Source organism: Rhinolophus hipposideros (assembly GCF_964194185.1).
Source record: "Rhinolophus hipposideros genome assembly, chromosome: 22".
Lineage (NCBI taxonomy): Eukaryota > Metazoa > Chordata > Mammalia > Chiroptera > Rhinolophidae > Rhinolophus > Rhinolophus hipposideros.
In genome coordinates, this window is record NC_138068.1 from 44662105 (window position 1) to 44689096 (window position 26992).

General features: G+C 43.1%; 1 protein-coding gene and 1 pseudogene across 5 annotated transcripts in view; one reads left to right on the plus strand and one right to left on the minus strand.

The window, feature by feature from the left end:
* The window catches only part of NINL (ninein like), a 221351-nt gene that overhangs the window by 152367 nt on the left and 41992 nt on the right, over nt 1–26992 (plus strand). For all 4 annotated transcript variants that reach the window (XM_081033320.1, XM_081033322.1, XM_081033319.1 and 1 more), the window contains 3 exons: nt 8967–9096; nt 11783–11892; nt 12832–13178. In XM_081033320.1, coding sequence (XP_080889446.1) covers nt 8967–9096; nt 11783–11892; nt 12832–13178 — 587 coding nt within the window. The remainder of the gene's footprint in view (nt 1–8966; nt 9097–11782; nt 11893–12831; nt 13179–26992) is intronic.
* LOC308490712 (B box and SPRY domain-containing protein-like) lies at nt 3149–4332 on the minus strand (annotated as a pseudogene). Its single transcript has one exon. The product of its transcript is annotated as a B box and SPRY domain-containing protein-like (transcript).

The window sequence follows — 26992 nt, forward strand, 5'->3', positions numbered from 1 at the left end:
GTATCCGACTGCTGAGAGTTTTTATCATAAATGGATACTTAGGTTTTGTCAAATGCTTTTTCTGAATCTGTTGATACAATCGTTTGATTTTATCATTCATTTTTTTAATGTGTCTCAAGTTAATTGATTTGTGGATACTGAACCAACCTTGCATTACAGGAATAAATGCCACTTGATCATGGTGTATGATTTTTTTTTAATGTATTGCTGAATTCAGTTTGCTTATAACTGTTGAGGATTTTTGCATACGTGTATATGTGCATCAGGGATATGGGCCTATAATTTTCTCTTTTTGTAATGTCTTTGTCTAGTTTGGAAATCATGATAAATGTAGCCTTGTAAAATGAGCTTTGGAGTGCTCCCTCGTCTTGAATTTTTTGGAATAGTTTGAGAAAGATAGTTGTTCATTCTTTGAATGTTTGGTAAAATTCACCTGTGAAGTCATCTGGTCCAGGAGTTTTGTTTGTTGTGAGTTTTTTTGAACACCGATTTGATTTTGTCAGTATTAATTGGTCAGTTCAGATTTTTCGTTTCTTCTTCATTCACTCTCGAGAGACAGTGTTTCTAGGAATTTATCCTTTTTTTTCCAGATTGTCGCATTTGTTGGCATACAATTAATTGTTCATAATGTTTTCTTATAATCCCTTATATTTCTGTGGTGTTAGTTGTCACTTTTCTTTCATTTCTGATTTTATTTATTTGGGTCCTCTCATGTTTTTCTTGATGAGTCTGGTTAAAGGTTTATCAATTTTGTTTACCTTTTCAAAGAACCAGTTCTTGGTTTCATTGATCCTTTGTATTTTTTAGATTCTATAGACTGTTTATTTCTGCTTTGATCTTTATTATGTCCTTCCTTCTACTCACTTTGAGCTTTGTTTGCTCTTTTTTTTCTAGTTACTTTAAGTGTAAAGTTAGATTGTTTATTTAAATTTTTCTTATTTCTTGAGGTAGACCTCTGTTGCTGTGAATTTCCCTCTTAGGGCTCTTTTCATTGTGTCACATAGAGTTTGGGTTGTTATGTTTTCATTTTCATTTGTCTCAAGATATCTTGATTTCTTCCGGAGCTCATTGTTGACCATTTCATTATATAGTAGCATGTTACTTAGCTTCCATTTGTTTGTGTGTTTTCAGTTTTGTGTTGTTTTGATTTTTTGTAGTTGGTTTCTAGTTTTATACCAATGTGGTAAAAGAAAACACTTGATATCATTTCATTCTTTTCAATTTATTGAGACTTGTTTTTGTGGACTAGCAAGTGGTCTATCTTGGAAAATGTTCCATGTCCACTTGAAAAGAATGTATATTCTGCTTTAGGGTGAAAGCTCTAAAAATAATCGGTTAAATCCATGTGCTGTAGTGTGTCACTTCAGGCCACTGTTGTCTTGTTGATTTTCTGTCTGGACGATCTGTCCATTGGTGTCAATGGGGTGTTAAAATCCCCTACTATGAATGTATTATAGTCAGTCTTTCCCTTTATGTTGGTCAATATGTGCTTTCTATATTTAGGTACTCCTCTGTTAGTTGCATAGAAGTTTACAAGGGTCACATTGTCTTGTGAGATTGATCCCTTTGTCAATACGTAATTGATTGATAGACAATCCCTCTTTGTCTCTTATTATAGGCTTTGTTTTAAAGTCTGTTTTGTCTGATACAAGTATTGCTACTCCAAATTTTCATTCATTTCCATTTGCATGAAATATCTTTTTCCAGACCTTTATTTTCAGTTTGTTTGTGTCTTTCCATCTGAAGTGGGTATCTTATAGACAATATATGTGTCTTGCTTTCTTATTCATTCACCTACCCTGTGTCTTTTGATTAGAGCATTTAATCCATTTACATTTAAAGTGAATATTATTAGGTGCGTAGTTATTGCCATTTTATTATTCATATTTATGTTCTTTATTTTCCCCACCTTCTTCTTCTTAAAGAAGTTCTTTTAATATTTCTTGTAATACTGGTTTGGTGATGATGAACTCCTTTAGCTTTTTCTTATCTAGGAAACTGTTTATCTCTTTTTCAGTTTTAAATGATATTCTTGCTGGGTAGACTAATGTTGGTTGTAGTTCCTTGCATTTCATCACTTTGAATATTTGCTGCCAATCCCTCCTTGCCTGCAGAGTTTCTATGAGAAATTAGCTGACAATTTAATGGGAGCTCCCTTGTAGGTAACTACTTGCCTTTCTCTTGATGCTTTTAGGGTTCTCTCTTTGTCTTTAACCTTTGACATTTTAGTTATAATGTGTCTTTGCGTGACCCTGTTTGGGTTCATCTTGTTTGAGACTCTATGTGCTTCCTTGGCTTGTATTTCTACTTTCTTCGCCAGGTTGGGAAAGTTTTCCGTCATTTTTTCTTTCTTTCTTTTTTTTTTCTTCTGTCAGTCTTTTAAAACTTTTGATAAAGCACGTTTCCTAAGGCTGGCCCTCATACTCTTTCAGCACTTTCTGGCCTGAGGCCCTAGCCCCAGGTTCTCCACATTATGTCAGAAGGTGCCATTAGTGGGGTACTCATCAGCTGCAGTCAGGGGGAAAAGTCATCCCTGTTACCATGGCGGGGCCCCCTCCATCTTCTAAGCGGCCAGGCAGGACGTGAGGCCAGGACGCCGGCCCCCAGGCCAGTGTCCTCCGGGCAGCAGTAGCCCAGCAGTTCTAAACCCCTTCCACGTGCCCTTGTGTGCTACAATATGTTCTCTGTGCCATGTTATGGAGAGGACTGAAAAGCACTGAATTGAGGCAATGGAAGGACTTCAGCCACAGGCTCTTTTGCCAGAGAACCACCTCTACATGCTTTTGAGCTGGGGGGCAGGGTCTGAAAGGCAGTGCTTCTCCAAAGGACTACTGCATGCACCCATCCATCCACTCATTCACCACGTATTTATTGCACACTCACTAGGCACCAGGCACCATGCTGGATGCCAGAGATAGAGTGGTGAATAATACACACTCAGAGGGTAGAATTGGGGTACTGCGGCCCAGGGTAGCACATTCCCTGTAGATACCCAGCATTTAACAGTTGTACTCAGATCTGAAACGGATCCCTACGCCTCCCAAAGCGGCCCAGTTGGCCTAGGCAACATTTCAGAAAAGGACACTGGGTAGAAATGTAGCCTAAAAGGGTAGTGGGGAGGTAGGTGTGGCCTACCCAGGGCCGAAGGTCAGTGGACAATGGAAATGGCCTGGTCAACCACAGCAAAGACCAGGAAGACGAGCCAAGGGAAGGACGCGTGGTGGGTGTGGAGCACCGTGCCTGAGGCCGGCTCATAGAATAGCAGCTTCTGGGCCTGCAAGTCCAGCTACGCTGGGCAGTGCAGCAGGCCCAGGGGTTTGCGCTGCCCATCATGTGAGAAACAGATCTGGTTGTAGTGGGAAGAGAAGTTGTTGTGACTCAGACAAGAGTCACTGCCAGAACCTTTGTGGGGCAGGTGGCATAAGGCCACACCCACAACTGTTCTGCACGTTCACCATCCAGGTGTGAAGCCCAGCCTGGAAAGAAGTGGTGGGCAGGGCACTGGGCCAGTGGTCAGAGCGCTCTGAGCCATCTGCACAGGCGTTGGACTTCTTGGCATTGAAGGTCAGAGTCCTTTGATCATCTGACAGTTACAGGAAGGGGCTGACAGTCCTCTTGTCGATAGACCCATCTTCCATGCCTGAGAGGGACCCAAAAACTGCTGTTGCCCAGAGCTGGGTCAGTAGTAGGCTCCGAATACACTTCTGATTAAAGTTTAACTTTTTCAGCTCCTGGGGATTCAAAATGCCCTGTGTTTCCTCTGTCCTTTCAAAAGTCTCCTGCTCCTTTGAATCAGCTGGAAGTCATAGATACTGGTGTGCATGTCCACCAGGCTGGTGTGGATGCTGTTTGGCTTCTGTCGTGCCTCGGCCCAGTGTGCTTGCTGTGTCGGGACATTTTGGTGGGCCCGCTCCTCTTCACCATGACCCCATTCCAGCATCCACTGCTCCTCAGTCTCATGCATACTTCTCACCAGACTCAACTGCCTGATGACTAGATTCCCTCACTGCGTTGGCCGTGCTCACTGCTCTCTGGTTCTTCTCTGGCAGACCTTGGCCACATACTTGCTGATGCTGGCACTCTGTAACTGCAGCCTCTCACACTGGTCCACAATCTTGTTCCGCAGCTCTTCTGCATGCTCCTCGGCCTGGTGGCTACAGTGACCCTGGCAGCGGCCGCCCAACTCCATGCAGGCGGCGCACAGCAGCCATCACTCCAGCAGCAGAAGCAGCTTAGAGCCTGGCTGTGCTCGGGGCAGAGCGGCCCCGGCTTGGACCCCGGTCCTGGCTCCAGCCCAGGCCCTGGCTCTGGCCCTGTGCTCTCTGCAGACATCCATTATTTCTTCAAATACTCGTAGGTTTCCAATCCCTTGCTTTCTCTGTTCTCTTTCTGGCACCCCTATGATGTGATTGGTGTTAAGCTTGATGTTGTTCCAGAGGTCTCTTAAACTATCCTCAGTTTTGAAAACTCTTTCTTTGTTTTGCTGTTCCGATTGGGAGTTTTCTGCTACATTGTCTTCCAAAGTGCTGATTCGGTCATCTGCTTCATCAAATCTGGTGATTCCTTCTAGAGTATTCTTCATTATTGTAGCATTCACTTCTGACTGATTTTTATAATTTCTGTGTCCTTTTTTATGCTTGCTATGTTCTTATTGAAGTTCTCACTAAGTTCCTTGAGTGACCTTATAATCATTGTTTTGAACTCTGTGTATCTGGTAGGTTGCTTGCCTCCATTTCATTTAGTTCTTTTTCTGGAATTTTTGCCTGTTCTTTTATTTGAAGTCATCTGTGCTGGGTGCTCCAGGAGTGTCCCTTGTATGGGTTGTGTGTGTCCTCCTGTTACAGTTGAGCCTTGAATACTATAGGCATGTCAATGGGTAGGATTGACCCTCAGGCTGACTGGCAGAGCGGGATTTGCCCCAACAGGTTCTGGTGCCTGTTGAGACTGCCCTTTGGGTGTGCCACTTGTGGGGCTAATATGGTTGTGCTTTGCTGTGATCTGAAGCCAACCTCCACGTATGTTGGCTCTGGCACCTCTTGTGTGGGGCTCTAGTGTAGGCCCAGGTCAGCCACTGCCCGTATCCAGCTGGGGACTACCTGTAGGAACTGCAGAGCAATCTGTGGTTGGTGGCTGTTGGTACTGGACCTGAAGGCATGTGGGCAAGGCCACTCTGCCATCTGAGGATGACTGCCATCAGTACCAGGCCTGGGGTGGCTCAGCAAAGAGTCTAGGGCACCATGAGGTCTGTTGCTTAAGACTCAGCTGCTGACAGAGCTCCATGCAGTATGTGAGTTGGATGAGGCAGGGTCTCAGAGTTGCAAGGGTGGTACGATCGGTGTTCACCAGGTTAATGTAGATTCTGGTTTGGTGCCAGTGATGAACCTGGAGTTACTCAGCAAAAGTCTCAGAGCACACTGAGGCCAGCTGCCACCTGCCTGGGGTCCGTGGACCCCTGAGAGTTGTCCTGGAAAGAATTCGCTGTGAGTAGGTCTGGCTGCTCATGGAGAAAGTGCCTCTGGCATTGGGTGAGTTGGGTGGAATAGTGTCCCAGGGAGTCACCAGGGTGGAATGAGCAGGATTCAGGCCAATGCAGATTCAGATCGGCCATGTGGGGTGCGCTCAATACAGCAAAGATGGTGCCTGCCTGCTGCACAGGAGGAATATTCTCCCCAGGGAAAACGGCAACTGTCCCTCCAGTCCTTGCCCAGAAGCCACACAACTCAGTCTTTCCCTGTATGTTTCTGCTGCTTCCCCAGTCACTATTGCTCAGCTGTAGCCCAGGGAGAGTGCCTGTGAGTGAGTGAGTCTGTGAGGGAGCCCTATACGAGGTTGTCTGGTTTCCTGCATCCTTCCATCTCACCCAGATTGTCAGAATCCCCACTGTTTTTCACAGCCAGATATGGGAGATCCTTTCCTTGGTATCGGTACGCCAGGCTGGGGAGCTTGGTGTGGGGCTGGGGTCCCTCACTCCTCCAGAAGGGACCTCCATGGCTGAGATATCCCTCCCAATTCTCAACTGCCACATGCAGGTAAGGGGCATCTCCACATCTCTGCCCATTCTACATCTCGGCACCACCTACCAGTCTCGACAGGGCTGCTTCTTTATATTCTTAGTTCTAAAACTTCTGTTCATTTAGACTTCAGATGGTTCTACAGGTTGATTGTTCTATAATTTAGTTGTAGTTTTAATGTGGTCAAGGGAGGAGGCAAGTACAATGTTTATCTACCCCACCATCTTGAATCAGCTTATCTATAACATTTCTCCCATTGGCATTTTAAATCTCCACCTAGGGATGCGTTTTTTATTATGATAATGAGGAAAAGTTAACTATAGGACAGCTCTTTTAACTAATGTGGATGCGCAGCTTTCGGAACTTTCTGTGGGCCTTCTTATAACATTACTGTGATTATGGTTCTTTCTGCTCATTGTTTCTTACTGGATGCGGGATGTGACTTAAGATTGTTTTCCCCAGCTGTCAGCTCTGGCTATGTGTCTACCAACCACATAATTGTTTTGGTGCTCAAATTGTGTCAGATTTGCCCAGTTGGAGTGTCTTCCAGACGGCAGCCATGTCTTTGTGACATGTCACCATCATGTTTTGTTTTGTTGATTAGTTCCATACTTTCTAGTATCATAAGATGCTCCAGATTCATCTTGTACTTTAAATTATTAGCACTTGCCCAAGAATCAACCATTTCTCCAAGGAGCCCTGGTTCCTTACATGAAGGAAAGGTCTTCGAGACCAAGATCTGGTTGCTTGATGTGCTGAGAGGGATCTCTGCTTCTTGGCTGAGGACGTTTTTTTGTAGTTAGTCTCCAGAGGTAGAGATAACCTTGAACCTTCCCCAGTGTGCATCACCCAGTCTTTCCAAAGTCGCTGCTTGGTGTTTCCCTAAAGTTTATAACCAGGATATTTGTTAGCAAGGAAACTGTGCATTCCCTTGTTGCCAAATTCCCTTCCTGTTTAACTGTCATTTTAGCTTTCCATTCTTGCTTTCAGTTGTCAGCCTTGGTTTTCTTGTCGAGGCTTCCTTTAGTAAAAGGAAATGTAGAATGTTAATCAGATCCTCCTAAGAGATTCTTTGAAGTTGCATGTTTTCCCTGCTGCCTTGGGTAGACACCATAATGAAGTAGTGTGTCCCTGATGAAAAGCCCCAAATGGAGATTTTCCCTTTCTGAATTTCCACACTTTTATAGACTGAATGTTTGTGTTCTCCCAAATTCATATATTGAAACCTTTTCCTCCACTATTAGGAGGTGGGGACTTTGAGAGGCGATTAGGTCACAAGGGTGAGCTCGGTGAAGGGTATTAGTGCTATATAAAAGGGACCCAGAGAGTTCTCCCATCACTCCATCACTTGAGGACATAGGAAAAGATGGCTGTCTATGAATCAGGAAGCTCTCAAAAGACATTGAATCTGCTGACTCCTTGATCATGGATTTCTAGGCTCCAAAACCATGAGAACTACATTTCTGTTATTTATATAATTCCCCAGTCTGTGGTGTTTTTGTTATAGCAGCCCAAATAGACAGACACATACCAACCCCCTAACAGAGGTCCCCACCATTGCCTGTCGGTAGGTGGGTCTTCAGCCCCCCTCATGTGTTGCTTACTCAGGCCTGGCTTGTCACCCTAGGCAGCTGCTGGCACCACTGTGCTCACAGATGTTTTCCAGTGCTGCTGTTGAAATTACACCCTCCCCCGGCTTTCCTTCATGAGCTTGCTTTTCTCTTCTAACAAGAAGATAAGGAAAGCCTCTGCGCATCTAGAGTGCTCAGACCCTCCGTGCTGTAGTGTGTGGGCAGTGGGCTTGTTGCCTACTCTCGCTAGTGCAGTCGTGCCCTGTAACTACCCTGGCATCCACAGGCACCCAAATAAACAGGCAGGACATGTGAACACAGACAGGCTCCTTCTCCAGGGGGAGATGTGATGACAAGCCAGTCCCTACCCTCCAGTAACAGTTTCAGGAAGACTAGGTTTATTCAATAAGAACTGCCTGGAGAAAAAATTCAGATAGGATTAGAAATCAGAAATGGAGTCCTGTGGGTATGCTGTGTCTGGGGCCCTGAGTCCTCTCCATATGGTCTTAGCTAGTTTTGGCTTCCCCCAGGGTGAGTGTCCTAAAAGGAGAAGCTAGTAGAACCTGTGCCTTTGGAAGATGTGCCATCACTTCTGCCATCTCCCAGGTCGGGCAGTCACTGGCCTGCCCATAGTCATGAGTGGACATGGCAACATGCACATTCATGGAGCTGGCTGTGGACAATCTGGGAAAGTGGGCTGTAAACTCTACTTTTTCTAGCCCTTTAAAAATCAGGTGACTGAATGTGTTTGCTAAGATATAGTTCATTCAAACGTGGTCAAAATTATACTTGTTGCAAAAGAGACCCTATGAAGTTTTCATGCCTCCCCAAATAACCCCTCTTCCCCTGGCATACCTACTCTCCCAACTTCCTTACTTCCTGTTTGACACGATCGTCTCTGCTTTGTGGCCTTGGATCTGAAGCACTCAGTGTCCTCTTTGGTAGTCACTAGCTGCAGAACCCTTTGCAAATTCCACAGCGGCTAAGGCACAAACCCCAGGACACACCCCGGGTCACGTCCGGGATGTTGCTGCCTCACACGCACGTTGCAGCATCATTGTGATTTTAAACGAAGCACACTGTAATTTCATGTGTTGGCAATTCTCTATGTTTTCTACATTTCTCCTCAATTTTTACTCCACTTTTTTTTTCCTGAACCCCTTCTATGTATCCAGTTGTAGAAAGTTGCACCAGGCATAAGAAAGTCAAGAGATGACCCTTGCTATTGTTTCATTCACCATATTGTTAGGAATGTAGGACACAGCTTAAGTATCCATGCCACAGCAGGCTTTGTTGCTCCCTGAGTGGCCCAGTCTCCAGGCCAGTGGCTTCTTGAGCTGAGTGACCACAGCAGCTGGAGAATGTGTCCGGCTCTGCCCCACAGGACCTACAGGACCAAAATGACGAACTGCAGGCTGCACTGGAGGACCTGCGGGCATGGTTGCCCCAGAGTTGGCACAGCTGGCCCCATGCACAGTCAGACAGACAGCTGCTCCCTAGACATGGCCGAGCAGGTAAGAGTGCCGTCCTGGGAGGTGGCAAGGGTGTGCTCCTCCTATGTGCAGGGGGTGCTGGTGGCAGTGGGAATGTATCTGCCTCTGCTACACAGGCTTCCTTCAGGTGCAGGCAATGCAGTGGTGGGTGGGCTGGCTTCACAACACGTCAGGGTCTGGCCTAGCTTCCAGGTGGTCATGAGCCCCTCAGACCGCCACATGTAGGGGAAGGGTCTATAACTCAAGGCCACAGGTGGACACAACACCCAGAGCCCTGAGGAAGTTGAGGGTTTTACCATTTAGATAGAAATGGTGAAGGTTAGGATGACCTTGACATGACTGCAGGGTTGGTACGTCCCAGTGGCCTCCTGTGTTGTGAGGAGGTCCAGGGGACCCAGGCAAGTGTTCAGCATAGTCCAGATACACATACGGTCATCTAGAGAAGGGAGGAGAGGGGAGGCTGGGGTGCGTAGGGTCTGGTCTCAGGTCTGTGACAGCTCTTACGAAGGGAAAGAAGACACAAAAGCATATAAATGGGTGACGGACTCCCTGGTATTCACAGAGGCCTTGTGTGGACCGAGGCAGACCCGGCTTGATGTTTACAGCCTGGGTGAAGTGGATGGTATCATCCTCAGGCTCTGAGGTGGGAATGACACTGGGAAGTGCCCCCTCCCCCATGCAGAGCTGCATGCTGAAGGGGTAACTTGAAAAAGACCAAGTTTTTGTGCTTCCTAATTCAGCCCATAGATTTGGGGTGAGCTCCAGGCCCTGAGAGGCCCTGAGGACCATTGTTTAAATGTTCGTGGCTTTTTCTAGAGATAAGTGGGGGTTCAGATGCCAGAGCTGTCCTTGAGGGTCTGTGGTTCTTTTTGGAGGAGTGTGGTTTTGGCTGGTTGCTACTCTTCCTGGTGGTTGTATAGGGCAGACGCCATGCAGGGTCACGGGATGCACATGGCTTCATGCTTGCTGCTGCCGGGGGCCGTGGGGACCACAGGAATGCTCCAGCAAACCTGACCGCCTCCATCATACATCATGGCAGCTGCAGCCTCTCACACAATATCTTGTTCCCATTTTGAACACTGAGAACACTTGGAGTTTCCCATATTGCTTGGAAAAAGCTTACTTGATAAAACAGAAACAAGTACGTAAGAAAGCCAACATATGAATCTCCATAGGAACCGTGGGTTTTCTGTGCTTATGGGCACAGCTTCAGCCCCCAAGGGAACCGCTCACGGGCAGCTTCTCTAGTGCAGTCTGATGGCTCCTGAGACCCACAGCAGGAACGTTTTACCATGTGGTCAGTGCCTTAGATGTTACCAGATCCCCAGATGAATTCTGATATATGGCTAGTTGGGCAGCCTGGCCACAGGGAAGGAGACACTTGTCATCTCCTTTGTCCCTGGAGAAGCCTGAGCTGCACAGGTTGTGTAACCCTAGTTATGAGCTACTGACCTGTAGCCCAGGGCATAGCAGAGCTGGGTTCCAATACCCAGGGTTGTCCTTGTCCAGAAAATCTTGGGCTGTGGCACCAGAAGCAGTTCCATGCTTCATGTTGTCATTGACAAAACTAAAGTTAGGTTCTCAGCTAGGGCCTTTTCTCTTCCCCTTCGCTCCTCCATCTCACCATAGAGGTTCCATCGTCCCCATCAAAGGAGGAGGGGTCGGTCTGCTGCCAGAGGGGACCATATGGATTGTGGCGGCCAGGCCATCAGCACATTTACCTGGAGCCACTCCTGATGGACGCCCATTTACCTGGGCCCATTGGCCAGATCCAGATGGCAGCTTCTGGCTGTCAGGGCAGTAGGATGCCTTCTTTCCTGAGGTGTTTACCCTGAGTTCTATTGGCCCTGATGTCCATGAATCTGTCACTTTTTTTCATGGAAATTAATTTGGAAAATGGAAGATAGTAAGCTTTAGGAGATGTGTCTTTTCCTCTTACTTTCCTAGTCCCTGGTCCAGCACAGATGAAAGAAACCCTAGCAGTAACCAAAACCCACATTTACAGTCAACCCTTTGATGTGCCTCCCAACATGCACAATGTTGGAAATGCCTGGCACTCCAGGAGGGCTGGTGGAGCTTGTGGGCTCACAGGTATCTCATCAAAATGAACTGCCCATATGTCTGGTGAGGAGAATCTTCTGGAACGAAGTACCAATTCCTGTGATTTCTCAGAACCTTCACTCTGCAAGTATTTCACTCCATGCCTGACTTACCTGTCGAAAGCCCACATTATTTGTATGATGTATATGCCTTGTCATAAAATACTGACTGCACAGAGATTTGTCTGTGCTATGGATCACACGTGTTTCTGTCTTTTTAGTCCCTCTGTGTAGCTGGCTCAGGGAACACAATTTAGGGTGCATTAACTATACCATATATGGCATCTTTTAGAGAATTAAAGGGCCTGACAAATCTTGCAGGGAGCCTCTTGGAGTAATCTATATTCTGGCTAAGACTCAAAATGCTGATTTCTCAAGAGCTCCAAGTTTGAGAATGAGGCATAACAAACAGACCATTTGTGGAAACCTGCGAGGAGCACTGAGTTTTTTTCACAGAAAGTGCCTGTGGAAGGTTGGGCTTTGTCATTGGTGGTGCAAGAAAGCTGGGATGACTACTCAGTGCTGTCCAAATGTCAGATGGGATGGTTGGGAATAGACCCCATGGCGTCCTTGGCAGGACATAAACAGAAATGTCCTCTTGTTTGCAGGCATCATCTCCTCTGTGGGTGATTCCACTCCAGTGAGTATAGAAACGGAGATAATGATGGAGCAAGTGAAGGAACATTACCAAGACCTCAAGATCCAGCTAGAGACGAAGGTCGGGGGGCATGAGGGAGGCCACAGGGAGATTCGGGGGCTTCCTGCTGCGAATCGGAGAGCTTCTCTCACTGTGCTGATGGTTGAGCATGCACGCATCTGCCTGCAGATTCCCCTGCTCTGTAGTAAGCCCACTCAAGGGAGGAAAGTTTGTATGGAAAGGGAAGAAAAATTGACATTCAACCTCAAGCCCTCTTTGGCGGAAGTGTGATAACTAATAATGGGAGAGAATGGGGTTATGTGTGTCTGGAGTGTCACAAGGGTACTGCTGAGGCCAGACCTCCCTGCTTGCTCTGCCACTGGGGAATTGTTCTAAGCTGAAACGACTCTGGGGCTTGCTCTTGGTTAGGTACTCCATGGCTTCATGGCGAGGACCACCCCAGCCAAGTCTGTCTTCTCAGATCAACATGTCTCCTGCTCTTTTATCAGACTGTGGTGGGTTTTGTTAAGGGACAGTGTCCACCTCTGTCTTGCAGTCATGCCTGTGGGTTCCCTGAGTGCATTAGCTGGAAACTCCTGCAGGAACCTTGTCTACCCATAACTGAATAGTATTCCTTCCCACCGGGATCTCCAGGGTATTCAGAGCCATTCCGCTGGTCTCGTGAAGGCTCCCTTTTCTCTCAGTGTTGTCACAAGCTCTGTCCTCCTCATGCTGCCAGGCCAGGTACCTGACCCATCTGGACCCCAGCTTCTCCTCCCCACCTGCTGGAACTGCCTCATGGGATTGATGGAAGGTTACGGGGATAAATAAAGCCTGAGGCCACCTGGGCCCTTGGGGGAGCCTTGGACATTGTTGGCATGGCTGTCCCTGGCACCTCATCAGATCTGGGCCACCTGATTTTTGACTGTCCTGCTTGGCACTCTCATACGTCTGTGTTGTATTGTCAGTAAGTTATTTTGGGGACCTCCTGATCGATATTGCTCATGTTTATTTCCTCAGGTAAATTTCTATGAAAGGGAAATTGAGGTGATAAAAAAAGACTTCGCAAAGGAGAGAAATGAAATGGAGCAGGCTTTCAAGCTGGAGGTCAGTGTACTGGAGGATCAGAAAGCTGACCTGGAGACACTCCATGTGAAATCTCAGGAGGTCATCCGAGACCTGCAGGACCAGCTCCAGAGTGCAGCCCATGGCGCTGAGCTGGAAAGGAAGTTTGAGCTGGAAAAGGTGGAGATGGAGCAGTGCTACACGCAGGCGCTGTCTGGCCTGGCCCAGCGGCTAGCCCAGGAGAAGGACCAACTGGAGGAGGGGCTGCATCGGAGCCATCAGCACAGGCTACAGCAGATGAGGTCCAGTGCCACGTCCATTCAGGATTTCATGTCTAGAGTTTCTTGCCAAAAACCAAAATTTAAAATTGAATTAGGCAAACTGTTCAGAATGGCAATACCTATTAACTAGGTGGTTTTTCTCGGGATGAGCTTTGAAAAACACAGGTCACCGTATAAGGATTTTTACTTTAAATTTAAAATGTGCATTAACTAGAGCTTAGGCAATGAAACAGTTTACTTTTTAGAATTGTAACTCATTGTTTATTACCTTCTGCCTCAGACTTGTCTGGTCTGAGCAAAGGGCAATATGTTCTTCATCGTTTAATATCTTGTTCTAATTTTCTGGGATATGGTGATATTGCCCATCAGGAGATGGATAAAAGATTTAAAAGCACTAAACCAATGGGAAGGATCATTAATTTGGGTTAGTGAGATTCTTTCTTTTTTTGAATCTATTGCAGTGACAATTGTTAGTAAAATTACATAGGTTTCAGGTGTACAATTCTGTATTACATCATCTATAAATCGCACTGTGTGTTCACCACCCAGAGTCAGTTCTCCTTCCATCACCATATATTTGATCCTCCTTACCCTCATCTCCCACCCCCCACCCCCCTTACCCTCTGGTAAACACGAAACCATTGTCTGTGTCTATGAGTTTTTGTTTCTCATTTGTTTGTCTTGTTCTTTTGTTGTTTTGGGTTTATATACCACATATCAGTGAAATCATAGGGTTCTCTGCTTTTTCTGTCTGACTTATTTCTCTTAGCATTATACTCTTAAGATCCATCCAGGTTGTCACAAATGTTCCTATATCATCTTTTCTTACCGCCGAATAGTATTCCATGTGTATATATACCACAACTTCTTTATCCATTCATCTATCGAAGGACATTTTGGTTGTTTCCATGTCTTGGCCACCGTAAACAAAGCTGCAATGAACATTGGAGCACACGTGTCTTTATGGATAAATGTTTCCAGATTTTTTAGGTAGATACCCAGGAGAGGGATTGCTGGGTCATATGGTAATTCTATTCGTAATTTTTTAAGGAACCTCCACACTGCCTTCCATAGCGGCTGCACCAGTCTGCATTCCCACCAACAGTGTATAAGGGTTCCTTTTTCTCCACAGCCTCTCCAACACTTGTTACAATTTGTCTTGTTGATGATAGCCATTCTGACTGGGGTGAGGTGATATCTCATTGTGGTTTTTATTTGCATTTCTCTGATTAGTGATGTTGAGCATTTTTTCATATGTCTATTTGCCATTTGTATATCCTCTTTGGAGAAATGTCTCTGCAGGTCGTCTCCCCATTTTTCGATTGGGTTGTTTGTTTTTTTGTTGTTGAGTTTCATGAGTTCCTTGTATATTTTAGACATTAGCCCCTGATCGGAGGCACTGTTTGCAAACATCTTCTCCCATTCACTTAGTTACCTTTTTTTTTTGTCCCTGGTTTCTTTTGCTGTGCAGATGCTTTTAAGTTTCATATAGTCCCATTCATTTATTTTAGCTTTTACTTTTCTTGCCTTTGGAGTCAAACTCATAAAATGCTCTTTGAACCCAAGATCCATAAGTTTAGTACCTATGTTTTCTTCTATGCAGTTTATTGCGTCAGGTCTTATGCTTAACTCTTTGATCCATTTTGAATTAATTTTGGTACATGGTGACAGATAGCAGTCCAGTTTCATTCTTTTGTACTTGGCTATTCAATTCTCCCAGCACCATTTATTGAAGAGGCTGTCTTTCTCCATTGTATGTTTTTTGCTTCTTTGTCAAAAATTATCTGTCCATATTTATGTGGTTTTATTTCTGGGTTCTCAATTCTATTCCATCGGTCTATGTGTTTGTTTTTCTTCCAATACCATGCTGTTTTGATTATTGTAGCCCTGTAGTACAAGCTAAAGTCAGGGAGTGTGATACCTCCAGTATTGTTCTTTTTTCTTAAGATTGCTTTGGCTATTCGGAGTCTTTTGTGGTTGCAAACAAATCTGATTATTTTTTTTCTATTTCTTTAAAAAATGCCTTTGGGATTTTGATGGGGATTGCATTAAATGTGTATATTGCTTTGCGTAATATGGCCATTTTAACTATGTTGATTCTTCCAATCCATGAGCACAGAATGTCTTTTCATTCCTTTGTGTCTTCTTCAATTTCTTTCAAAAATGTCTTATAGTTTTCAGCATATAGGTCTCTCACATCTTTGGTTAAGTTTATTCCTAGGTATTTTATTCTTTTTGCTGCAATTGCAAAAGGAATTTTTTTTGTATTTCTTTTTCTGAGATTTCATTGTTAGTATATAGGAATGCAGTGGACTTTTGTACGTTGATTTTCTAGGCAGCAATTTTACTGTATTCACTGATTGTTTCTAATAGCTTTTTGGTGGAGACTTTAGGGTTTTCTATATGTAGCATCATGTCATCTGCAAAGAGTGACAATTTAACTTCTTCATTCCCAATTTGGATGCCTTTTATTTCTTTCTCTTGCCTGATTGCTCTGGCAAGAACTTCCAGCACTATGTTGAAAAGCAGAGGTTATAGGGGACAACCCTGTCGTGTTCCTGAACGTAGAGCAAAGGGCTTCAGTTTTTCACCATTAATTATGAGATTAGCTGAGGGCTTGTCATATATGGCCTTTATTACATTACGTTATTTTCCTTCTATACCTATTTTCATAAATGGATGTTGTATCTTGTCAAATGCTTTTTCTGCATAAATTTTCTCTGGGTACCAAAATCATATGATTTTTGTCCTTTACGTTGTTTATGTGATGTATCACATTGATGGATTTGCAGATGTTGACCATCCTTGTGCCCTGGGATGAACCCCACTTGATCCTGATGAATAATCTTTTTAACGCATTGTTGTATTCGAATTGATAGAACTTTGTTTAGGATTTTTGCATCTGTATTCATCAGAGATATTGGTCTGTAGTTTTCTTTTTTTGTGTTGTCCTTGCCAGGTTTTGGTATCAGGGTAATGTTGGCCTCATAAAATGAGTTAGGGACTACTGTCTCTTCTTCAGTTTTTTGGAAGAGTTTGAGCAGGATTGGTATTAGAATCCTGTTTGAAGGTTCGGTAGAACTCACTAGTTAAGCCATCTGGTCCAGAACTTTTGCTTTTAGGAAGGTTTTGGATGACTGATTCAATTTCATTGCTGGTGATCGGTCTGTTTAGATTTTCCAGTTCTTCATGGTTCAGCCTTGGAAGGCTATATGTTTCTAAGAACTTGTCCATTTCTTCTAGGTCATTGAATTTGGTGGCATATAGTCCTTCATAGTATTCTTGGATGATCCTTTGTATTTCTGTGGTGTCCGTGATAACTTCCACTTTTTCACTTCTGATTTTGTTAATTAGTGTCTTCTCTCTTTTTTTCTTAGTGAGCCTAGCCAAGGGTTTGTCAATTTTGTTAATCTTTTCAAAGAACCAGCTCTTTGTCACATTAATTTTTTCTGTTGTCTTTTTGTTCTCTAGTTCATTTAGTTCTGCTCTGATTATTGTTATTTCCTTTCTTCTGCTGACCTTGGCTTTCATTTGTCCTTCTTTTTCTAGTTCTTTAAGGTGTAATGCGAGGTTATTTATTTGGGATTTTTCTTGTTTCTTGAGCTAGGCCTGTAATGATATAAATTTCCCTCATAACACTGCTTTCGCTGCATCCCAAATATTTTGGTAGGATGTATTTTGATTGTCATTTGTTTCTATGTATCTTCTGGACTCTCTATTCTGTTCCATTGATCTATGTGTCTGTTTTTATGCCAGTACCATGCTGTTTTGATTACTGTAGTCTTGTAGTATAATTTGATGACAGGTATTGTTATACCTCCCACTTTGTTCTTCTTTCTCAAGATTGCTGAGGCTATCTGGGGTCTTTTATGGTCCCACATAAATTTTAGGATGATATGTTCTATTTCTGTGAAAAACATTGTTGGTAGTTTGATAGGAATTGCGTTGAAATGTATATTGCCGTAGGCAGTATAGACATTTTAACTATATTAATTCTTCCTATCCATGAACATGGTATGTGTTTCCATCTATTTGTATCTTCTTTCATAGCTTTCTTCATTGTCTTATAATTTTCTGAGTACAGATCTTTTACTTCTTTGGTTAAATTTATTTCCAGGTATTTTATAGTCTTTGGGGCAATTGTAAATGGGATTGCTTTTTTAACTTCTCTTTCTGATGTTTTATTATTGGTATATACAAATGCCACTAATTTCTGAATATTAATTTTGTATCCTGCTACTTTACTAAATTCATTTATCAGGTCTAATAGTTTCTTGGTGGAGTCTTTAGGGTTCTCTATATATAGTATCCTATCATTTGCATATAATGACATTTTACTTTCTCCTTACCAATTTCAGTGCCTTTTATTTCTTTTTCTTGTCTGATTGCTGTGGCTAGAACTTCCAGCACTATGTTGAATAGAAGTGGAGAAAGTGGGCTACCGCATTGCCTTGTTCTTGATATTAGGGGAATGGTTTAGGCTTTTCCCCATTGAGTATGATATTAGCTGTGGGTTTATTATATATGGCCTTTATTATGTTGAGATATGATCCATCTATTCCCACTTTCTTAAGGGTTTTTATCATAAATGGCTGCTGGATTTTATCAAATGCTTTTTCTGCATCTATTGATATGATCGTGTGATTTTTATTTTTGATTTTGTTAATGTGGTTTATCACATTAATTGATTTGCTGATGTTGAACCACCCTTGCATACCAGGGATGACTCCCACTTAATCATGGTGTATGATCTTTTTAATGTATTGCTGAATTCTGTTCACTAATATTTTGTTGAGGATTTTTGCATCTATGTTCATTAGCGATATCGACCTGTAGTTTTCTTTTTCTGTGGTGTCTTTGTCTGCTTTTGGGATAGGTTGATGGGGGCCTCATAAAAAGTGTTTGGGAGTCTGCCCTCCTTCTGAATTTTTTAGAAGAGCTTGAGGAAAATCGGTGATAATTCTTTTTTGAACATTTTGTAAAATTCACCTGTAAAGCCATCTGGTCCAGGGCTTTTGTTTGTTGGGAGATTGTTGATTACTGATTCAATTTCCCTGGTGGAAATCAGTCGATTCAGATTTTCTGTCTTCTTGAGTTAGCCTTGGAAGGTTGTACAACTCTAGAAAATTGTCCATTTCTTCCAGGTTGTCAAATTTGTTGGCATATAGTTGCTCATAATAATTTCTTAAATTTTTTTGTATTTCTGTGGTGTCTGTTATCACTTTTCCTCTTTCATTTCTGATTTTATTAATTTGGGTCCTCTCTTTTTTTGATGAGTTTGGCTAAACATTTGTCAATTTTGTTTATCTTCTCTAACAACCAACTCTTGGATTCATTAATCTTTTGTACTGTTTTTTTGGTTTCTATTTCATTTATTTCTGCTCTGATCTTTGCAGCATTGGGGTGAAATGCTCTGAAAATATCGATTAAATCCACGAGGTCCAATGTATCAATTAAGGCTGTTGTTTCCATATTGATTTTCTGTCTGGAGGACCTGTCCCTTGTTGTCAGAGGTGTGTTGAAGTCCCCTACTATGATAGTGTTACTGTTGATCTCCGTCTTTATGTCAGTCAGTATCTGTTTTATATATTTAGGTGCTCCTATGTCGGGTGTATAAATGTTTACTAGGGTTATGTCCTCTTGTTGGATCGATCCCTTTATTATTATATACTTTCCATCTTTGTTTTTTAATATGTTCTTCATTTTGAAGTCTATTTTGTCAGATATAAGTATTGCAATTCCAGCTTTTTCTCATTTCCATTTGCATGAAATATCTTACTCCAACCTTTCACTTTCAGCCTGTGTGTGTCTTTTGATCTGAGGTGAGTCTCTTGTATACAGCATATACAAGGGTCTTGCTTTCTTATCCACTCAGCCACACTATGTCTCTTGATTGGAGCATTTAATCTGTTTACATTCAAAGTGATTATTGATTTGTACATAGTTTTTGCCATTTTTAAATTTTTAGTTAGATTGTTTTCATCTTTCTTTTATTTACAGAGGTCTTTTCAGTATTTCTTGCAATGCTGGCTTGGTGCTAATAAATTCCTTCAGTTATTCTTTTCTGGGAAGCTCTTTATCTCTCCATCAACTTTAAATGATAGCCTTTCTGGATAAGGTAATCTAGGTTGTAGGCCTTTGTGTTCCATCACTTTGAGTATCTCCTGCCACTCCCTCCTGGCCTTCAGTGTTTCTGTAGAAAAGTCATTTGATAGTCTTATGGGAGTTCCCTTGTATGTAACCCTCTGTCTTTCTCTTGCTGCTTTTAGGATTCTCTCTTTGTCTTTAAGCTTTGCCATTTTAACTATAATGTGTCTTGGTGTGGACCTGTTTGGGTTTGTCCTGGTTGGAAGTCTCTGCACTTCCTGGGCTTGTATGTTGGTTTCCTTCATCAGGTTAGGGAAGTTTTCGGACATTATTACTTCAAAGATGTTCTCAATCCCTTGCTTCCTCTCTTCACCTTCTGGTATCCCTATGATGCGCATGTTGTTGCTGCTTGATGTTATCCCAGAGGTCTCTTAAACCATCTTCATTGTTTTTCATTCTTTTTTCTTTCTGTTATTCTGTTTGGGTGATCTCTGTTAACTTGTCTTGTAAGTTGCTTATTCGGTCTTCTGCTTCATCTAACCTGCTGTTAATTCCTTCAAGTGAGTTCTTCATTTCAGTAATTGTGTTCTTTAGTTCTAGCTTGTTGTTTGTTATGATTTCTACATCCTTCTTTATGTCTTCTCTAAGCTCCTTAAACATTCTTATCACCAGTGTTCTAAACTCTGTCTCTGATAGGTTGGTTACCTCTGTTTCTTTTGGTTCCACTTCTGGAGGTTTCTTATGTTCTTTTATTTGGGACATGTTTCTTTGTTTTTCCATTCTGGCTGACTCTCTGTGTTTGCTTTGATGTATTAGGTAGAACCTCTAGAGTTCTTACTATTCTTACTGGGTTATCTTATGTAGTATGTGTCCTTTATATTTGACTTGCACTACTTCGTTCTTCTCCTCTGCATGTGCTCCAAAGGTGACTCCTGCATTGTGTATATTGTCCTGTTAAAGATCTTTAATTATTTTTCGCTTGTGAGTAGTTGGGGATAACTCCTAGGCTGACTAGTTGTGAGACTTGTCTCTACCCACTGCATGGTGTTCTGCTGCGTGAGGTTTGACCACTTATATGTGGTTTGGCCTCTATGGGTTCTTGTGCCTGTAGAGAATTCCCTCTGGGTATGTGACTTGTAGGTCAAACCTGGTAGTACTCTGGTTTGGTCTGGAGTTGGCCTCTGGATATGTTGAATCCTTTGCCTTTCAAGCTGGGCCCTGGTAGGGCAATTTCAGAACAGAGAAAATCACCAAGCACAACAACAACAACAACGACATCAAAGAAAAAAATCAAATACATTCACATGTAAAAACAACCGACAACCCCCACTCAACATAGGCAAAGATACCAAAGATATAAAGACAAAACCAAACAAAACAAAGCAAAACAAAAAGCACCTCCAGTCTTGGCTTAAGCCCACCAAGTAATCTCCAGGTTGTTTTTTGCTGTACCAAAGAGTCCCCTGCATATTATTCAGGCAGAGCCGGTCACCTGGTGCCCAGAGTGACTTTGAGTCTGCAGATTTAGATGCATGGGTCTGAGGGGTCTGTATGGTAGTTTTTACAAAGTCAGTGCAGTTTCTGCCCTTGCCTGCAGATTTGCACACTGAGAGTAGCACTACCAGCCTTCTGTCCAGTTCTCCTGAGTCTTTGGGCACTTCTTCCGTGTGTGTGTGTGTGTGTGTGTGTGTGTGTGTGTGTGGCGGTCAGGAGATTTCTGAGCTGCTGAAAGCCTGTAGCTGCGTCTGAGGCTTACTGCTGTTCCCTGGGAGTGCCTCCGCAGATGTAGTTGCCCTGCCCTAGGCAGGCCAGAAAGGGTGGGGGCTGGGGGTGGAGGAGTCTGTTCTCTCCTAGCCCAGCAAAAATCACACTCTTCCCAGACTCTTCCCTTGGTCAGAGCTGCATGCCGGTCTTCCCAGAGCCTGAGCACTAAGGCTTCTCTGTAATCTGACACTACTCCTCAGTTCAGGGGCCAGTTTAAGTCTCTGGAAGGGGAGGGGTAGGATTCGAAGGGCGGGGTTGGGCCTAGGTACGGAGTTTGTGTCCTTTGTCCGACCTAGGGCCCAACTAGCTGCCCTTGGAGGGAGAGATCAGCTGTGCGACGCAGGGAAAGGTCCCACCTCCTGGCTTTTGTGTTCTCTGTTCCGTTCTGGGATCCCCTGCGTCTCTGCAGCTGCAGATGCTGGCCGCGTTTCCACCGCCACAGATGCGGTCCTCGTCCCTACAGTCACAGATGCAGGCTGCGTCTCCACTCCGCTCCCTTCCCTCTTCCCCTGCTTGCCCAGTTTGCGCCTTAAAATTAATTTTTATCAGTAGACATATCAGTGGACATTGACTTTTTTATCCTGGTAGAATATACATAACATAAAATTGATTATTTTAACCATTAAGTGTATAGTTCAGTGGAATTAAACATTCACAGTGTTGTACAATCATCACCACTATCCACTTTCAAAAATTCCATCATCCCAAAGAGAAACTGTGTATCTGTTAAACAATATTAAATATTAAAATTTTTGCTACCATGTTTCCTCAAAAATAAGACCTAGCTGGAACAATCAGCTCTAATGTGTCTTTTGGAGCAAAAAATTAATATAAGACCCAATCTTATTTTACTATACTATAAGACCTGGTATAATGTAATGTAATAATATAATATAATACCGGGTCTTATGTTAGTTTTTGCTCCAAAAGATGCATTAGAGTTGATCTTATTTTCGGCTAGGTCTTATTTTCGAGGAAAGATGGTAGTATTTTGTTTTTTAGGATTTTAGCATCAATATTGTAAAGGATGTTGGTCTATAGTTTTCCTGGAGTGTCTTTGTCTGGCTTTGGTATCAGAGTAATGTTGGTCTCAGACAATGAATTGGAAAGTATTCCCTCTGCAGTATTTGGGAGGAGTTTGAAGATTGGTGTTAATTCTTTAGATGTTTGGTAAAATTCACCTGGGAGTCCATTTGCTCCTGGGCTTTTCCTTGTTGTGAGGTGTTTGATGACTGAGTCACTCTCTTTACTAGTTACAAGTCTGTTCAGATTTTCTATTTTTTTCCATGAGTCAGTTTTGGCAGGAATTTGTGTTACCGGGTGTGACGATTGTACCTCAGTTCTTTTCTTTTTCAAGGAAAGAATTCAGTCATGAGACAGAGTTTGTGCAGTGCATGATAGTAAGAAATCTATTAGCAAAGTAGATTCACTCCAAAGATTTTGAAGCTGGCTGTCCCAAGAGAGGGAAAAGCAGCCCTTCCTTACTTTGCATGAGAGTTTTTATTTCTATGGTAGAATTATCTCCCCTCCAGTATCCCTCTTTAGTATCTCTCATTCTCCTATCTGGCATGCCTCATACTCCCTTCTTGCTGCCAAGGTTGTCTGAGCTCATCCAATGGCCCTGAACTTTGGGGGCTTCTGTGAGCCCTCTAGCCTAGTGAGCTAGTTGGTTTGTGCGCCTGCCTGTTTATGATATCCTGCAGAGCAGGATATCTGTTGACCTAAATAGGAGCAGCTGCAAGGGGTGTCCTAACCAGGGCTGATTCCCTCCTTCTTCTGCTCATTTCTACCTTTCTACCTACCCTATCATTTCGACATTAATATTTTTGAAGCATCAAGACCAGGTGTTTTACAGAATGGCCTTCCATTTGGATACCTGGTTTTCCTCACTCTAGGTGCCGATGGAACATTTTAGGTGAGACTTGTCTGCTGATAATGCATCCTTCTCAGCTTGTCAAGTCAGAAGGCTGTAGTTAGTCCTTTTTTGAATCTCATGCCTAATTCTTTAGAGAACCATTTTCTTTCTTTCTGATATGTATGGCCTACAAAAGTTAGTGAGACTCTTTGGACTGAATTTCCTCAGTTTTTGTTTGTCTGAAAATGTCTCAAACATTCATCCGTTTTTGAAAGAGACTATTCCTAGGAACACAAATCTAGGTTAACAGTTAAAGGGCTGTCTTCTGCCCTTCGAACATGTTCAGTATCTTCAAGATTCCTTTGTTGATATTGAGTAGTTTATGCTGTGTCTAATTTTTGTTCCTTTGTATGTATATTAGTTTCCTATTGCTGCTGTAACAAATTACCACAAAGTTAGTGGCTAAAAACAGCACAATTTATAATTTACAGTTTTGGAATTTAAAGTGTGAAGTGGGTATGACTGAACTAAAATCAAGATGCTGGCAGGGCTGCCTTCCTTTCTGGTGGCTCTGGAGCAGAATCTCTTTTCTTTCCTTTTTCAGCTTCTACAGGCTGCTCGGATTCTTTGGTACCTGGCCCCCTTCCGTCTTTAAAGCCAGCAGTGAGTGGTTGAGGCCTCCTTACCTCACATCACTGACACCGACTCTTATGCCTCCCTCTTCCACACCTAAGGACTCTATGATTACATTGGGCCCATGTGGATACTCCAGGATACTCTAAGATCAGCTTATTAGGAACCTTCATTTCATTTGCTACATTAATTTCTCTTTGCCAAGTAATATAACATTTTCACAGGTTCTGGGAAGTAAGCTGTGGATATCTTTTAGAGGCTATTATTCTGCTTACCATAGTATGTGGTCTGAGTTGTGTCCTTTGGCTGCTTTTAGGATCTCTCTATATTTTATGGGTTTTGTTTGGTGTTTTTAGTTGTGTATTTTTTTTTCAACTTTTTATTGAAGTATTATATACACTAGAAAAATACACATAGGAGGTCTTATGATTAAGTTCACAAACTTGTTGCAAACCTTTTTCTTCATATCAGAGGGATTATTTATTATGCATTTATACCAACTGGACAAAAAGTTAACCCAGTTTACTATTTGGAAGTGCTGAAAAGGCCGTGTGAAAAAGACAACCTGAGCTTTTCACCAACAATTCATGGCTCTTGCATCACGACAATGCACCAGCTCACACGGCACTGTCTGTGAGGGAGTTTTCAGCCAGTAATCAAATAACTGTATTGGAACACCCTCCCTACTCACCTGATCTGGCCCCCAATGACTTCTTTCTTTACCCAAACATAAAGGAAATATTGAAAGGAAGACATTTTGATGACATTCAGGACATCAAGGGTAATACGACAACAGCTCTGATGGCCATTCCAGAAAAAAGAGTTCCAAAATTGCTTTGAAGGGTCCTCTAGGCACTGGTGTCAGTGCATAGCTTCCCAAGGGGAGTACTTCTAAGGTGACTGTAGTGATATTTAGCACTGAGATATGTAGCACATTTTCTAGGATGAGTTCACAAACTTAATTGTCTGATCTTGTATGTTAGAAGAATTGTCAACAAATTGGCTATATCTGTGTTACCAGCACCCAGAACAAGAAATAGAACTCCTATAGAAGGAAAATACCTCAACATAATAAAGGCCACATACGACAAGCCCTCAGCTAATCTCATAATTAATGGTGAAAAGCTGAAGCCCTTTGCTCTGCGTTCAGGAACATGACAAGGTTGTCCGTGCTCATGGATTGGAAGAATCAACATAGTTAAAATGGCTATATTACCGAAAGCCATATACAGATTTAATGCAATCCCCATTAAAATCCCAATGGCATTTTTTAAAGAAATAGAACAAAAAATCATCAGATTTGTTTGGAACCACAAAAGACCCCGAATAGCCAAAGCAATATTAAAAAAAAAGAACAATACTGGAGGTATCACACTCCCTGATTTTTCCTTGTAGCCAAAGCAATATTAAAAAAAAAGAACAGGGAAAAAAAAAAAATGGCGGCGTGAGGTGAGCCTCTGTAACGCTCCCCTGGAATTTACAATGAATCGGAGAACAATAACTCCACAAAGGACTCCTTGCACAGCAGACAGGCAAGACGAAGAGGCCCACTACTGAATTCACCTCCAGGTGGGTGAATCGCGCGAGCGGGGGAGGATGGAGAGGAGAAGTGCGGAGATGGAGTCGCGCGGGCGCAGGACACAGACCTAGCTCAGTGCTCGGAGCCCGCTGCTCCCGGATCTTCCGCACCTACGGGAGAGGGAAGGACTCGGACTGCTAGGGCTCCGCTTACGGCCCACAGGGCTGAGGGGGCAGCATACAAAACCGCTGAACCCAACGCTTGCTCACGGCAGACCTCGGAGCAAAGACTGAGGGAAGAGGGCTGAAACCGGTGGTTTAAGCCCTCACTGCCGAGCGGAGATCGGAAGCCTTAGGCACGGAGACTAGCCGCCCCCTCCCTACCCTCCCAGAGCTCGCCCCGCCCCCACCTGCCCGGTGCTAGAAGCGATAAAGTAGCAGTGTCGGATCAAAGGACGGAATATTTGCTGCTCTGAGAACTGTGGACCGCAGACACAGATTCGCAGCTCAACTAGTTCCGGCAAAGGGGAGGGAGCTGTGGAAGCAGGACTGGCTGTGGTGGTGGTCGCCGCCATTGCTCTGGGCCACCTCTCACAACTCACCCCGCCCCTGGCCCCACCTATCTGGGCGGATCCCTGCAGGAGTAAACAGAACTGCTGAAACAAACGGGCTCTGAATCTGGTGCAGAAAGAGCTTTGGAACTCCTAAAGCTCTTCGCATACCTATCAACCTGTTGCAGAAGACACTCCTGTAGATGTCTAGGAAGAGAAATAGTAAATCAGTGATTGCCATGAATAACCAAGGCAACAAGATAGCTCAGAAAGAAAGTGAAAAGTCTCCAGAAAAGGAACTTAGAGATATGGACCTTTGTGATTTAAATGACAGAGAATTCAAGATCACAATTCAGAAAAAACTGAACGAGATGCAAGAAAACACAGAAAGGCAGTTTAATGAACTCAGAAACACAATCAAAGAACACCATGAGCATTTTACAAAAGAGATTGAAATCTTGAAAAAGAACCAAATAGAATTTCTGGAGATTAAGAACTCAATAGAAGAAATTAACAATAAAATATCCAGCTTAGGTAGTAGAGTTGACCAGATGGAGGAAAGAATCAGTGACATCAAAGATAGGAACCTGGAATTTACACAGAGGGAAGAAGAAAGAGACTTGAGACTCAAAAGAAATGAAAGAACTCTACAAGAACTTTCTGACTCCATCAGAAAGAGCAATATAAGAATAATGGGCATACCAGAAGGAGAAGAAAGAGGGAAGGGAACAGAGAATATATTCAAACAAATCGTCGATGAGAACTTCCCAAACTTGTGGACAGAACTGGATCCTCGAATCCAAGAAGCAAATAGAACACCTAATTACCTCAATCCCAACAGGCCTTCACCAAGGCACATTGTATTGAAGCTGTCTAAAATCAATGACAAAGAAAGAATCCTCAAGGCAGCCAGGGAAAAGAAGACGGTAACTTACAAAGGAAAGCCCATTAGATTATCATCAGATTTTTCAGCAGAAACTCTACAAGCTAGGAGGGAATGGAACCAAATATTCAAACTATTGAAAGAGAGAAATCATGAGCCAAGAATAATATATCCAGCAAAGATCTCCTTTAGATATGAAGGAGGAATAAAGACCTTTCCAGACATCCAGAAGCTGAGGGAATTTTCTAATACACGACCTGCACTACAAGAAATACTAAAGGAGGCTATTAGACCACCATCAACAGGGACAACTTGTGGCAACCCAAACATAAAAAGGGGGAGCGTAAAGGCCTTAACTGGAATATGGGAATAGAGAAAGTAAGCGTACTGAAGAAACTGGAATACTCTAAATATCAACTTTCTTTTACATAAATTCAAGGGTAACCACTCAAAAAACATCCAAATCTGAAATATATACTGTAATAAAAGAAGAAACAGAGGAAACATCATAGAATACCACCACACAGAAATAACAGACAACAAC